Source organism: Rhinolophus hipposideros (genome assembly GCF_964194185.1).
Source record: "Rhinolophus hipposideros genome assembly, chromosome: 19".
Classification (NCBI taxonomy): Eukaryota; Metazoa; Chordata; class Mammalia; order Chiroptera; family Rhinolophidae; genus Rhinolophus; species Rhinolophus hipposideros.
Window position 1 is genome coordinate 41,960,009 of NC_138065.1, and position 15,728 is coordinate 41,975,736.

General features: G+C 41.5%; 1 protein-coding gene across 1 annotated transcript in view; it reads right to left on the minus strand.

Moving 5' to 3' along the window:
* Nucleotides 1-5,655: 5,655 nt before the first annotated feature.
* Nucleotides 5,656-15,728, minus strand: part of LAMC1 (laminin subunit gamma 1) — a 108,814-nt gene continuing 98,741 nt past the window's right edge. The window contains exons 24-28 of the mRNA XM_081024574.1: nt 15,588-15,702; nt 13,924-14,123; nt 12,717-12,875; nt 10,309-10,408; nt 5,656-8,707 (exon numbers count right to left, since the gene is read on the minus strand). Coding sequence (XP_080880700.1) covers nt 8,451-8,707; nt 10,309-10,408; nt 12,717-12,875; nt 13,924-14,123; nt 15,588-15,702 — 831 coding nt within the window. The 3' untranslated portion in view covers nt 5,656-8,450. The remainder of the gene's footprint in view (nt 8,708-10,308; nt 10,409-12,716; nt 12,876-13,923; nt 14,124-15,587; nt 15,703-15,728) is intronic.

Consider the following 15,728-nt stretch of genomic DNA (forward strand, 5'->3'; position numbering starts at 1 on the left):
TAATTACAAAGGATAACAGAGTAACTTTACGATGGAGAAAGCTAGAAGGCACCACCCCCATCAAATGTCAAAGTTAACATTGCCAGGCATAACTTACGTGCCTCCTGATGTGAAAAGAATTCAGCTTTACTTCTATTATCTCCTTACCAAAAGTGCATAACCTGAATCTAATCAAGAGAAAACATTAGACCAAGAACATTCTGCAAGATAACTGTGTTTTTTTTTAAAAATGTCAATGTCATAAAATAGAAAGCAAGATTCAGGAAGTGTTCCAGCATAAGGGACGTGAAAAAGACATGACTACTGAACACAAGACATGATTTCATATTTTCATTATTGAGACAAATGGTGCATTTGTTGTCTATGGCTGTATAACAATCACCCTAAATTTAGTGGCTTAAAACAATGTTGTCTTGGGCTGGCCCGGTGGCTCAGGCGGTTGGAGCTCCGTGCTCCTAACTCCGAAGGCTGCTGGTTCGATTCCCACATGGGCCAGTGGGCTCTCAACCACAAGGTTGCCGGTTCGATTTCCCGCAAGGGATGGTGGGCTGCGCCCCCTACAATTAGCAACGGCAACTGGACCTGGAACTGAGCTGCGTCCTCCACAACTAAGATTGAAAGGACAACAACTTGGTAAAAATCCTGGAAAAATACACACTGTTCCCCAATAAAGTCCTGTTCCCCGTCCCCAATAAAAAATCTAAAAAAAAAAAAAAAAACAATGTTGTCTTATATTTGCTATTGGTTACAAGTCTGATAAGGGTCTCTCTGGGTTAAAACCCAGGTGTCAGCAGGGCTTTCTGGAGGCTCCAGGGGAGAATCCATTCCCTGGCGTTTTCCACCTTGTAGAGGCTGCGCACGCTTCCTGGGCTCCTTTCCCCTTTCTCCATCTTCAAGCTAGCAACATGGGCCAAGTTCTTGTCACCTTGCATCACTCTGACCTCCTTTTCTGCCTCCTTCTTCCCATGACAAGAATCTTTATGATTATATTGGCCCTCTCAGATCATCCAATATAATCTCTCTATTTTCAGAGCAGCTGATTCACATCAGAAATATTAATTCCCCTTTGCTGTGTAACCTAACACATGCACAGATTCTAGGGGTTAGGACGTTGGACATCTTTGGGGCAGGGGGCATTAGTCTGCCTACCGCACATGGTACAATCTGAATGATAGCTGTAGATGGTAGAATTGTATCAACGGTACTCTCCTGGTTTGGACAATTGTACTGTAGTTATGTAAGAAAGTTTCCTGTCTTTAGGAAACATACCTTGATGTCATTATAGGTATAGGGGCAACCTGTCTGCAATTTGAAACAGTTCTGTCCCTCTCTTTCTCTCTCTCTCCAAAGAGTGAGAACAAGAGAACAAGAGCGAGAGCAGCAAAAGAGCAAATGTAGTAAAATATTAAAATATTACCATTTAGGGAATCTGGGCAAAGAGTATCAAAGAATGTTTTATACTATTCTTGCCATTTTTTCTGTAAGTGTAAAACTATGTAATAACAAAAAATAATGTAACCTTTGTAATAAGTAATTCTCCTATTTCTAATAAATACTCAAATATGTGGCGTATTATTATGAACTGACATGTTCATTCTGAGGGATCTTTAAAAATAGCCTATGAAACGTTAAGGACTTTTTAGCAAGTAGTTTAAAGACATTACTTGCAATTAACTATGGATATGTTATACATTGGGGAGTCTGGTGTGAATTATGAAAGTAAAATCAATTATTTCAGAACCCACAGTCCTGTTGCCCCCTAGCTTGGGTATTAATGCTGAGTATTCTCATTTTCTGTTTTAAAATTCAGTATCACTTTTAAAATGGGGGTCTTGAAAAAGAAGGTGTTTAAAAGCAGGCAAAAGACTGTAGTTTAGTTAAGAGTAGTTTACCAATATTAATTTCTTAGCTTTGATAAATAGACCATGGTTATACGAGATGGTAACATTAGAAGAAGTTAGCTGGCGGTAAAGGCAGGTGAACCAGCTTTATGCTCCTTATCCCTGAACCATATTGGGGAACAGAAAGGGAGGGAAAGCTAGGAGCAGGGGGAGAGGGGTGTGATCTGGGTGGTGTATATGGCCCAGGCTGTCTGAGGGCAATCAGGTTCCAAGTCACAGTTCTGCCACTAACTGGTTCCCTAATAGTGGGCAAGTTACTAATATATTTAAATCCTGCTTTGATCTCTCAAAAAAGGGACTTTAAGAAGCTTATAATAAAATACATGTATATAATAAAGGTTCTTAAAAGGAAAATGGATCAAAATCATGCGAGAGAATAAGGCAACAGGCTACAATAGTTGTTAGGGTGATGGAACAGAACCATGGTTTGAATTTCCTCATGGGTCAAATGGAAACCCTAATCAAATGAGGGGCAAATGAGCAAAAATAATTACGAAGGTGTCTTTTCAAACATGGTAAATAATGCAAACTTTCTCGATAATGCTGGTCCTTTCCAAGTGCTCAGAAACTTAATTAAAGAGGGCAGCCCATCTAAAATCTATGCGGCGAAACTGTTCCCTCTGGCTGCGTCTGAGCCTCTGTATCCTGACCGAGACGGTGTGGAGAGCAGACTGTCTGAGCCAAGAGGGATCAGCAAGTTGGAACACAAACTTCTCTGACCGCGCTAAACGTGTCATCACCGAAATCACAGCTGTTTCTCCTGAACCTTTATCTCGGACGCTGGCTCAGCAACCGAGGAAGGTGTAATCCACAGGAGGACAGCACATCCTTCCCAGACATTTCTGCTCATGGCTGGACTTGTGCTTGCGCTGCAGGAACCTATGCTCAAGAGGAAAGAAACATCCACGGAAGAAGTGGCGGGGATCAGTTCACAGAGAAGAGGAAGGAAACTTAGGATCGTATGTCCTAGAAGGTGGGCCCTGAATATTTAGAAAAGGATTGCACTAGAAATTCTTAACAGTCCTTGCCACAGCACAAAATTTGATGTGTCTAGTTACTGCAGTGACACAGGGTCTCAGTGTAAGAATAGACACCGTGGGATGGGCCCCGGAAACATATCTGAAGTTCAAGTAGAATGTTTCTGTTACTAGCCATGGTGGAAAAGGGTTATGGGAGGATGGAAGGGTGGTCCTCAAGGGTATGACTAAGCACGTTTCACAGAAAATCACTTAAATTGGACTTGGACATTAAAATCACTTAAAATTGGACTTGGCCATTATTGTCCAATCACTTAAATAAATCACTTAAATTGGACTTGGACATTACTGTGGGAACAATGCTGTCACAAGAATGTTACAGCATTCTTGATCATGACCCGATACTCAACTTTTTATAGAAATAAAAACAAACCGTACTAGATTAATCATAAGCTATACCTTCGTGGCTTCTATCACAAGGCTTTCTAAGGTACATATACAAACTGGAGAAAACACCAACTAATCTGTTTAAAATGACTGGGACCATTCCCCGGAGTTAGAGAAAAAGAAGGGGAATTATTAATGTTGTAACTTGGGGCAGATGCTTGAGATACCTAGAGAAGGGGCTGTGGGAAAAACTTGCAGACACACGTGCACAGCTCTGGGATTGGCTGATGGGAGCCTGGTAGGTGGATGAACAGGCCACGCAGAGCAGATCCAACCGGTGGTTGCTGGCTGCCTAGCTATGTGTGTGGTGTGTGCTGTGCCATTCGGTGAAAGACAGCGGTTTTGCTTATCTTCCTGCAAATCCCTGCTTAGGTGGGAGTGTTGAGAGAGCAGAATGCTATTGGAAGGAGGCAGTCACAAGTATCCATAAACCTCCCTCTCTGCTCACAGCAGGGAAAAATAACAAAATGAGAGAAAAGGCCGATGGGAAAGATTGTTTACCTCCACACCATTCAGACAACCTGTGACTGCTCTGCCTTCCAGCCCTGAGAACGTGGACACAAGTAACACAGAGGAGAATCTTGGGGAGTGGGAGGGAGGTGGGCGTCAGAGGTGGGTGACAGCCACCTGATCGATAAACACGTGTCCAAGGGCCGTGCTAGAAGCCAGTTCAAGGTGGACGGGGTGGTGGACACAAAGAAGGATTGGCTGCAGATTTCAACAGAGGAGGTGACAACTTGACCTCAGGCTTTCCTATACGGGGGAGTGGGAAGCGAGGACATCCTAGGCAGAGAGAAAAGTTAAAGCAAAGATGTGGAGGTTTTATACAACATTTGAAATGTTGAATGTTCTTGCATTTGAATTCCGTATCAGGGACTTTTTAGCTTTTCTCTGGACTTCTGCTGGATATTTCCCTTTCTTAAGCATGCATTTGATTTCTACTTCGCATTTCATTTATTCGTGTGGAGCAGGTATAATCATTCTAGGAGACTCAGTACAAATATAAGGCACTAGAGTTGATGACGCTCGAAGCTAGATTACTAACTAGACAGTTTCTTATTTTACACTCCAACTATTAAGTACTCACTTCGTTTAAAACTGTTCAGTGTGAACAGGCAAAATCACCTACCATTTACAACGCTCTTGCTATGGGCCTGGAGAGATTTGATCTTTCTTTGTGCTGGGTCTTTCCTCACCTTAGGAAGAAGGTGCCACCTGCTTTTCTACCTCATGACTCGCCTCCGTCCCAGGGGTCTTCTTCAGGGATTCCATTTTGAGCTTAATGGGACGGAGCTGGTGAATTCCATCCCAGATTTATTAGGGGTTGGATTGTTTATTTAAGGAGTAAGCCTTTGGGGATATTTTGAATCACATTATGCTGGTACCAACTTTGGAGATGCTGCTGACCCTGAAATAACAAAAGGAATAGGAGCAAGTTTTTAAAATACCACTCATCACTCTGACATAGTAACTGTAAAACAGACCCTATAATACAAATAGACTAGTCCAGTGGGACCGAGGTCAGGTGTTTCTTTAAAGGCTACATAGTTACAATGATTTATAAGATGGGGTAGGTAGCATGTCATCTACAGAGATGTGGGGCTATAAACAGAGCACTAAAGAGGGAACCAAAGAGTACGAGCTGACTGTAATTCCAGCACCGTTCACCTGGTCTCAGGTTACTCCCGCTGGGTCAGCCCTCCCGATGGGTTGAGGTCCAAGGAGCTACTTCTGGCATGCTGGTCTAGCACAGGACTTACCTTTTCTTTTTATTCCATTTTATGTTTGATTGAGAGTATTTCTCATCATCTGAAGAAACTACCTTTAGCTGAAGACGTGCATGTTTACAAGGTGGAATGGCATATTTTGCAGACAGCTGCTCATTTAGGAAGCCCAAATAATTTTTAAATAGTCCTCAGTAGTCATTAATCAAGTATTGAGACTACACCACGGAATCCGGTAAACCACAGCCCGCAGGCCCATGGCCTGTGTTTGTAAATAGTTTACTTGGGACACTGTTCCACTCATTTGTTGACATATTATCCATGGCTGCTTTCCTTCTACCGTAGCGGAGTAGTTGTCACATGAGAATGGATGGCCTGCAAGCCTAACATATTTGCTATTGAGTTTGTTACAGAAACAGTTTGCCCACCTCTGGACTATACCAAAGTACTCCAATCTGAGAAGCGTAAAAGAAAAATCACTCACACACACACACACACACACACACACTTCTCAAGTAACCTAAAGAAGACATGATCTGCTTTACCTTCATCATACCTTTTAAAACATCGTATGTACCCAGTACCAAACGTAAGCCACACCAAATATAAAGGGTTACAAATATTCAGATTTTATTATAAATAAAATACTGGTTTATTTTTTTAACATAAAAAAATGCCAAGTGTTGCATTTTATTCACCACCCTGGAGAGCAAGACTGTAGAGATTAAGGCAAACGACTAAAGTGAAGAAGGCACATGAAAAAAGGCCACAGTTGGAATTAAGAGGAAACATTCTAGGGGACAGCTGTCTGTGTTCCCTGTGACACCCAGCTTTCTGCAGCAGCCACCTGTCAATTTTATTACGTAGAATACAGATAACTGGAACTATACAATAAAACAATGGCTATATTGCAGGAGTGTAATTAAGGTATCAGCTTTTAAAGAACTTTTATTTTAAAAATAAAATTCTGTTTAAAAATATACCACACAGATGGAAGAGAAAAAAAAAGTTAACAACAAAACCAAACAAATTTCACTGTGGCCTAAGACCTCCTGGAGTGAACTTAACTCATAGGCTTGATGGAAAATGACCTTAGCAGTCTGTCTTCAGTTCTTTTCTCGAAACCTTGACCAAAATCTCTGTTTGGCTGTGGCCACTTAACAGGAGGAACTAGCTAGGAAACACTGATGTGAAAACTTGGCAAGAAAGAGCCATGCCTCCTGGGATAGTAGAAGCCTGAGAGAAGCAGCAGAGTGGAAGCTTAGGGGTATGCCAAGGCAGCACATCTGTAGTTAATTCTGGTGTGCAAGAGGAGACTCCCATGTGCAAGGGGAAGAAACAAATGGCACGGCCTCCCCACTCTCTCTGTGGGACTCTTCTCGAGGCTGCGAGCTCGTGGTACTTACACAATCGCTTATAACATTGACCCATCCAGCTCAAACCACTGCAGAAAGGGCACTTCTAGCTCATTCCTGGCTAGACCCACACTGCTGCTGAAGGGACCCTTCAGCGAAATGTCCTCATTTCACCATGTCCCGTCAGCCTCGCAACAGCTTGCCGTGGTTTGGGGTCGCGAGGGCTGCAATGGAAGAGGGTTTGAAGTACCTCTTTACAGTGGTTGTGTGTGAAGGGAAGCAGGTTGATATTCATTGTGCGAGAATGGGGCTGCTGCAAAGAACAAAACAGTGGGGAATAGATGCAATCTAAAGCGTTGCAGATGGAAGGGGAGGAGGTATACAGACACATTGTGACAGTGAAGAGGAAAAATGGAGAGAAGAAGTGAACAGGCAGTGCCATTCTAGAAATAGGACCAAGTATATTTACATAAACTCCTTACTCTAGAATCATGATAAACAAACAAACGAAAAAAAAACATTCACACAAAAATATAAATTTGAAATAATTAATAGCACCAGTGTGTCAGATAATAATTTCTTTCCCCCGCAAAGTACAAAGTTGCATAGTGTTAAAGGGTATATATGAATCTCAATGGTGGGTGGGTAGGAGGAAGGGGTTGTGTGGCAGGAAGATGTCACACTGTGATCTTAGAAGAAAACATCAGGGCTGAGGATCAGAAGTTGAGAAGCCCACTAGGAAACTCCACAAAAGGGTCTTCCCTCCGCACTTAGAGGGAAGGGTTAGAGTGGGTTTAAATCACAAAGTGCAGGAACTAGATGGTGTCTGGCAGCTGTGTGAAGTACTGAGTGCAAGTATTTGCCACCAGGATTTGGCAAACCACGTGTTTTGAGGGATTCTAGAAGATGGGAACATCAGAAGAAAATTGAGGCTGAGGGTCAAATGTTTCATCTCTTCCCAATGGAAGAAAAATGGGTGTATGGGATCCTGATGCTACAAGTTGTACGGAGGTTTTATTCCTTTGCTAGCAAAGACTAGGACAAAGAGACTTGTTTTTCTTTTGTTTCGTTTGTCAAGATGTTAGGGACCAACTGGTCTCTGTCAAATAACACTAGCTCCCATACTAACATCCTAAAAAAGCTCTAAGAAGTAGATTTTGGGGAAAAAAACAACACAAAAACTTTAGTGGTTATCATATCCCTATTTCTTCTGTATAAATTCCATTTATAGGAATATCAAAAGATGTCTGTTGGCGAGTACAAACTGCCCATCCAGAGTTAAATGACCAGCTGCCCCAAGATCTGAAAAAAAGTTTATCTTCCTAGTCAATTGGTAACATATGAGAAAAAGGTCAGCCTACGTCTGCAGTCTCGATTCCCCCGGAGACTGACTGTCCCACATAATTGCATCCTTACCCGTGAATGGCTCCATGTCCTATACTCAAAATAGCTAACACAACTGGTGATGGCTCTCGACATTCTCCAGGACCGATACCTTTGGCACAGGATGGTTAGTAGTTAGTTCCTTTCGCTTAAAAGGAGGGGGGTGGGACAGGAGGTGTCGATGCATTTCCTTTATCTATGGACTGGAAATACTGGCCATCACGATGCTACTATGAGTAGCCAAACTTTTCCTTCATAGAAACAAGAGTACTGCGACTGCGGAGGATCTGCTGGTATCACCGAGCGAGCGGGGGCTCCTTGCTCAGCCCCGGCACACAAGGTTCCCACGAAGTGCTCCTGCCACTGTACGGAAACGCAGGGGGCCACGTCCTCACGCAACTCAGAAGGGAAAGTGTGGGTAAGGGAGCGTCGTAAGTGGAAGAGAGACTTTATTAGATAAAACCCTTTGTTCCCGATTCACGATGTTTAATTTGCTTCTCTTTAAACTTTGTGACTTTTCCTGGTTCAGAAGGACAGCGGTGGAGAGCAGCAGAGAAGTGGGGGGGGTCTGAAAAAAAATGTAATCTTTGTGTTAAGGCACACTGCGGCCTCACAGTGGCTCCCCGGTCGGGGAGTGCTGCCTTCCAGCCCCAGTGGAAGACACTAGGGCTTCTCAATGGACGGCGTGTTGAAGCAGCCGGACGGTAAGGTCTTCTTGATGTCTTCCAGATTGCGGATATCCTTCATGATCTCCTCGATGTCTCTGTTATAGTCCATGAGGGCAGACTCCTGCTTTTTGGCTTCGTTCTCCAGATCAGACACCTTCCTGTCTAAATCACTGACTTTCATTTCATCTTTGGCTTTGTTCAGGGTGCCTTCAATCTCATTTAGCTTGTTCAGGTCCACTGTGTCCAGCTGCCCTGTAGAGCCCAAAAGGACACAGAAGAGAACAGATGTATTGGGTACGAAGTATAACGTCACTGCGCAGGTACCTCCATCAGCCTTTTTATAAACAAGACCCGACCGCTGCCACCATGCAGAGGTGGCCTGCAAACATGACTTCTCTGTTTTAGTTATTTGGAGCTGATTATTCATGTGGTACTGGGGCATAAACCATGTAAACCAAGGACCACCACGGACATAACCCAGCGGGAATGGGTGAGGGCATATAATGAATATTGGGCTGGATGGTATTTTTCCCCCCTGAGAAAATGGTTTTTGTGAAATGTTTTCTAAATACATAGCTAACCATGTTCTAGACTTGTGGATTGGAATGTCATCTGGTAACCATAGCTTTTTCATGTTTATATAGGTAATCTGTGTGTCATTTTAGTGCCATCTAACGCCCGTAGAAATCTTTAAGCTGGAACCCTAAGCCCTCAGCACTTAGACTGCAGGCAAGCTGGGTTGGTTCTGGGAGTGACATCCTGCTCTCAGGAATTTCACACTGGTCAGAGCTCTCCTATGGAAAACGGCCAGGGTTGGAATGCCGAAATCATTTCTGCAAAGCTTCTCTTTCAAATCAGCAAGAAAAAAAGAGGTTCTTTTGAAAGGAATTGCTTCCAGAACAAGCGAAAGCAGGCAGCCACGCAGCAATCAGCACTTGATTAGAGTCCCACAAGACCATTTTACATCAGTGATTCTCAGATGCTAAATAATTTGTCCAAGTTTGCACTTTACAGGCAACAAAGCAAAGATTCCAACCCAAGCCTGAAAAACTTTACAATCCAGCTCTTTCTGCCACAAAAAACTACCTCTTCTAGCTTACTTTTATTTTAAAAATCCATCTGATGGCACACAATTTATTATTCTTGACATCTGAGACAGATGAAAAATATACACCCCTCCATTCCTCCAAAAAACCCATGAAACAAAACACTGACCAAGCCTTAAAGGCTAGAAAATTAAAATATAATGCCTTGCTGCAAAGCTACATTGATTAGACTGTTACTACAACTTTCTAACGAAGGCTGGTGACAAAAGTACATGTCTTAGAATGAAGCCTGCTACCTATCAAATTGGATCAAAAGAGCGCGTCAGTATGCTTAGATTTCCTTGAAAAATCAAGGCTTTTCTCTCTTTTGGCATAAAAACTGTCATCTCATCAGATTATCCTTTAAAGTAGCCAATGAAGAGAGTTCCAGGCAGTTGAAAGTATTCTTTTATCCTATCACTGCTCTTTTATCCTATTACTTTAAATCTTTTAAAGACACTCTGCCAGCAGGATGAGCTAAGAATAATCTCTGTTCAATTATATCATAAATCTCGACCATAGATGAGCCACTCTCGCTGGCAGCACATCCCCAAAATTTTGTTAAGTCCTTGGACCACAGTCAGGTGCCAATACTTAGGTCCTCGTAAGTCTCTTAGGCCCATGGAAGGACCTAGTAAGTATCTGTTGAATTAATACAACCTAAAGTGATGACTCAGTTCACATAATAGTCACACTATATATAATATCTGCTTTTGAGTCAACTATATCAGAACCCTAAAACTGTAAAATGACCCGATGGCTACTCACCCAGTTGCTCTAAGAGGTCATTTACGAGGTTGAGGAGGCTGGTGACAGAGTTCTTGGCCTTTCTGGCATTGATCTCAGCTTCCTGAGCGGCCTGTGAAGCCTGCATGGGGGGAGAAGGATGAAGGATACAAATAGTCCTGATGGTATATTTTCATCTTCTTTAACTATTTTCTTCCCCGATGAGCCAACAAATCTAATTTTCATATGCTTTCCCCTTTCCTAACTCATGAAACTATAATCTCTCACTGCAGGATCTCTTTACTTTTTTGGGGGGGTGGGGTGGAGAAAGGGGGTTCTATCTTCGTGTTCAGGGTGTTGCAATTTTTCATTCATACTACAGTCATAAATAGGCAGTCAGTATGCCTGCACTGACGGTATTTGTTATTTCAAAGAGCAATATGATCTGCTTTTCTCACTTTCTCACTCAGGAATACATGGAGGTATATTCTTTAAAAAACCCATTAAGCAGAAACAAGTTATTTTTAAAGAATGAGCATAAAAACTACTATTTATACCCAAAACATATCCTTCAAGGCACTTTTAGGGACTTATCAGAAATGTCCTATTCTCAGAAAACTTTATTATTTTGAACTGTCCTATTACCAGAAAACTCCCTCTCCATGACCTGCAGACACACACACACACACACACACACACACACACACACACACACACACACACACACTGGAACAATACAATTTACATTCAACAATCAACCAAAGGTAAATATATTTGGGAAAATTCCATGGAACCTGAATAAATACACGTGTGCGTGAGTCACAGGAAACGACCATGGAAGAGGAAGTGTCTAAATATCAGAAAACAGATGCTCTCACAAACAAATCTAGTCAGGAGACACACGAGTGGCTTTGAGCTCCACACTACGTAATTGTTTTTCCTAGGTTTTGGATCAAGACAGTGTAAAAGCTTTAGAAACAATATGAAAATTAAAATAAAATAAAAAGCAAGGGGAGGAAAAAAACCTTCACAAATAAATGATTAATGTCTGTTCAAATCACAGCTGTTCCTACTGAGCCTTCACAGGCGTGGCTGTGTGGATACGAGGAGAGGAGTAAGGACCTAGGAGTGGCCTCCAAGAGCGATACCAATGCATTTAACCTACTCTTCCAGGAACAACCATAAGCCTGCACTCTTCTGGTTAAAAAAAACATGTTGTTACAGACTCACACAACCCTGGCCCAACGCATATGTTTATTTCAACCTTGACATAAACATATATGGGACAGTGTATGTGACAGTATTGTGTGCTTCTTAGAAGTTATTTTACCAAAAGGAACAAAAAATGAATCTTTTTTCCACCCTTGGAATTGAGTCCATACTCTTCTTTTGGAGCTTATAAAGAACATGACCTTCTCTTTCTTTCAGTAGGCTCTAAATCTAATGTTTCTATGGTTTCTACAACCATATTAGAATGAAATCCAGAGACCCTCAGCACATATGAGAAATACCTAATTTTACTATATGGGAATTTCCACTTGAGCCATACCTTGGTACCGAAAATGAGGACATAGAAAGGAGATACAGCATAATAAAATAAGGTTTTTACACAGGGATGCTTCATTTGATCAATTCCCTAGAGTCTTCTTTACCTAGATTAACTGGCTTAGTATTTCCCCTTTCTATCCCAGGGTGAAAATGACCCAGAGGGAAGGGCCTGTTTGTTGTTGTTGTTGTTGTTTTTTAACAGGAATGGAAAAAGGGTCCCTTCCTTGCACTGAAAGGACACAATTAAACAAGTCCATGCCTGTTATTACAGGGTTTGTAATCAGAAGGAACTGGAAAGGAATACTTGCATTGTGACTCCACTGAAGTCTTTCAAATGTAAAATATGGCATTAAACAGAAAAATGGGCCCTAGTTCTTTGTTGGGCCATGCATCACAAGTCAATTTTGTTACAAACAATGGTATGTATACACATGATCACAAAAGGTGAAAAATTAAGTTGGATGTAAGTTTAGTATGTTTTGCCAGCTTCACAAACGTCCTTGTGCACAAGAAACTGGTCTTTGCCTCTCGGAAGCAGACTGTTGGGAGAACAAGAGTAGGGAGGAAATGAACTTTTCATTGCATCCCTTTGTGTTCCCTTTTGATTTTATACTGTCTATGAATGATCCATTCAAAAACATGAATCCGTACTTTTAAATAATCTAAAACCTCAAATGTGCAAAACAGTGTTTTGCTTTTAAGCGAGAGTCGCTTTGGGACAGGACCATTATGCAACAACCAGGCAGGAGATCCAAGTTCTTTGTCCTCAATGTAAGCTTACTAACGCAATTCTTGACTAGCAAATGCAACGGAAAACAAAGGAAAAGAAGCAAATGTGAAAGAGACGCTCTGATTAAACACCCTTCACTTTGCCCTTGAGCACATACGCCGAAGTTGCTTACCATCCCTGCCATCATCATATCCTGATCAGCGTCATCTTGTTTCTTCTTCAGCTCCTTTTCTGCTTCTTGGAGCTGTTTCAACATATTGTTCACCTCGTTATCCAGCTCTGTAACTTCTGCAAAAGTCCTTTCGGCATCTGCCTTGGTGCTGGTGGCATTCTGGGCACAAAATAAACAATGGCTAATGAACCAAATAAACAGCTTTCCTTTTTCTAAACTACGCTCCCACTCCTTAATCTGTAAAATAGTGAGAAAAGACGATCCAGAAGGAACAGGACAGTAATTTGAACTCTTGACTTATTATCGTTTAGTTTTGCCTCCTCTTATTTAATCCTTAAAACTTCCAGGTCTGTTATTGTCATTTTTAGTTCAGTTCACACAGCTAGCAAATGCTAAACATTTAAATGGTGTCCACTTTCCATCACATCATATTGATTAGATTCTTTCACTTGGAAAAATTTAAATTCAAGCTGGCCTTGTTCTACATGGACGTTCATCATAATGTACAAAAAGACCTGAAATGTACATAATCCAGAAATACGAGTATTTTATACAATACAGTTAACCCAAAACCGACTGTTCTAAAGAAACTAAAAGATGTGTGTGATTCTCAAATACATAATTTTAGAATCAGCTCCAATCTCTCCTTTCAAAAAACGGCACAAATAGGTTGACCTTTAAGTAGTAAAATGCCAGCCTAAAGAAATTATTGTTGACAATGAGTAGAAAGAATCCAGCAGTGGCAGCTACAGAAATCCTGAATGGGTGGGGCTAAGATACGGCAATATGCTTGAATGAATGGCTTGAAAGTTGTACTGACTTGGCACTCTCTACAAGACTGAAGAAGAAAGAAAAGAAATGTCAACTGTCCAGGTTAAAGAACTGTTTATTTAAGGAAGAGTCTCATTTTTTGCAGGAGAGGGCTCCATGGGTCCCTGAAGCCATCCACCTCCTCACAACTCAGACCCTGCCACTGAGACATACTAGAAATTTCAGAGTCAAGAGTCTTTTCAATGAGTCTCCCTCTTGATCAATGTGTTACGTACTCTGAGGCTTAGTAAATAAATAAACGACAAGCATGGTTTCAGATAATTCTATTGGAGTTGAGGAAAAAATCTGCAAGGGTTTTGGGGATCTAGAAAGAAACTGGAAAATGACTAGGGAAATATAGGAGCAAAGACCGTTCCGAGAAGAGGAACGCACACACCTTTTGGACGGCACTGGCGATCTTCTCGGCCTCGTGTGCCTTGCCCTTCGCCTCCGTGGCGTCGGCGGCAGCACTGCCCAGTGCCAGCCGGGCTTCCCTCGTCTTATCGTTGGCTTCGATTATGGTCTGATTGATGGCAGGAATTCTCCTTAGAGCCTCCTCTGCGGCAGTCTTGTTATCGTTCACTCGCTGATCGAAGTCTGAAACAAGGTCAAGGAATGCATTTGAACTAAACTCTCAACAAACCCACAGGGAAACTTTTCGAGGAGCTGCAACTGGATTTTGTTTTATGAACCATGGCAGTCAGGGGAGTAAAATGAAGAACAGCATGGACTGAAATCTCAGAAAGCCAAAGCCAAAGCTCTACAGGGAAGATGCAGAGGCGCGAACAGCTGTTACTCGAATGCAAATTCTGACTGGAAAAATGTATTTTCATGCAGGATGCTGAGTATGCCATCACTACATCTCAAGCAATATTCAAAGTTGCAGTTGATTAGCGTTTACTATGTGTTAGGTACTGAGTTCAGAGTTCTATGTGTCTGTAATGCAGGCACCGTATCATCGTTATGTGTGAGAAAATTGAGGATGAAAGAGGTAGATACATTCCCCAAAGATAGACAGCAAGAGGTAGTGTCAATCCACTGACACCAGAACTCTACATTCAACCACTATGCTATAAAACTTCCATATTTATCGAACTTGTGGCTATTTTATCAGAGGTTAAGTCCAGAGCTACACAGTGAATTAAGCGCATTTTTTTTTTAATCTGGGTGAAGGAAGAAAACAAAAAGACTGAGATACAATTGGCAGAGAAAATTAAAGTTAATCTCTACTTACCAACATAGATCAGCTAAACAGGCATATTTTGGTTATATAAGTTATCCTAACATAATAAAATTCCATTTTCTCTTTTCATTTTCATACTAAGGTATGCAGGGAGAAGATGAAATGAGCTCTGGGATTTTTCTCTGAAATACTTCATAAAAAAAGTAAGGTGGGTTTTGGGGGGTGAAGTAAATATAGGAAAAATTGTAATTGCTGAATCTGGATGATGGGTATTTGGAATTTATTATACTATAGTCCCCCCTTATCTATGGTTTCACTTTCTGTAGTTTCAATTACCCACGGTCAACTAGGGTCCAAAAATATTAAATGGGAAATTCCAGAAAGAAATAATTCATAAGTTTTAAACTACATGTAGTATGATGAAATCTTGCACCAGGCCTGCTCTTCATGTTCCTGGAACATGAAGCATCACTTTATCCAGTATCCGCCCTGTATATGTACAGTGCACTAGGGTATTTTGAGAGAGCTCACATTCAATTCCTTTTATTACAGTGTATTATTATAATTATTGTTCTACTTTATTATTAGTTATTGTTAATTCTTACTGTGCCTAATGTATAAGTTAAACTGTCATAGGTATATATGTACAGGAAAAAACATAGTATAGTATATACAGGGTTTGGTACTATCCGTGTTTTCAGGCATTCATTGGGGGTCTTGCAAAGTATTCCCCATGTTAAGGGTGGACTATATTATCTTTCATATTGTGCATGTTCAGAGCATCTCGTGGTAAAAATTGAAAAAAAAAAAAAAGAGAGAGAGCGAGAATGCGCCCTTGTGGAGGAAGCATACAGATTTCCCGACTTGACCCTTCATACCTTTCAGGTTGTTGAGAATGTCATTGGCTTCTTGTAACGTATTTCGTCCCTTTTTAGCAGCTTCTTCTGCAAGAGCTTTGGCCGCATCAGCTCGGGCTAGGAGTTGGTCGGCGGTCTGCAAACACATGGCAGATGAGAGGA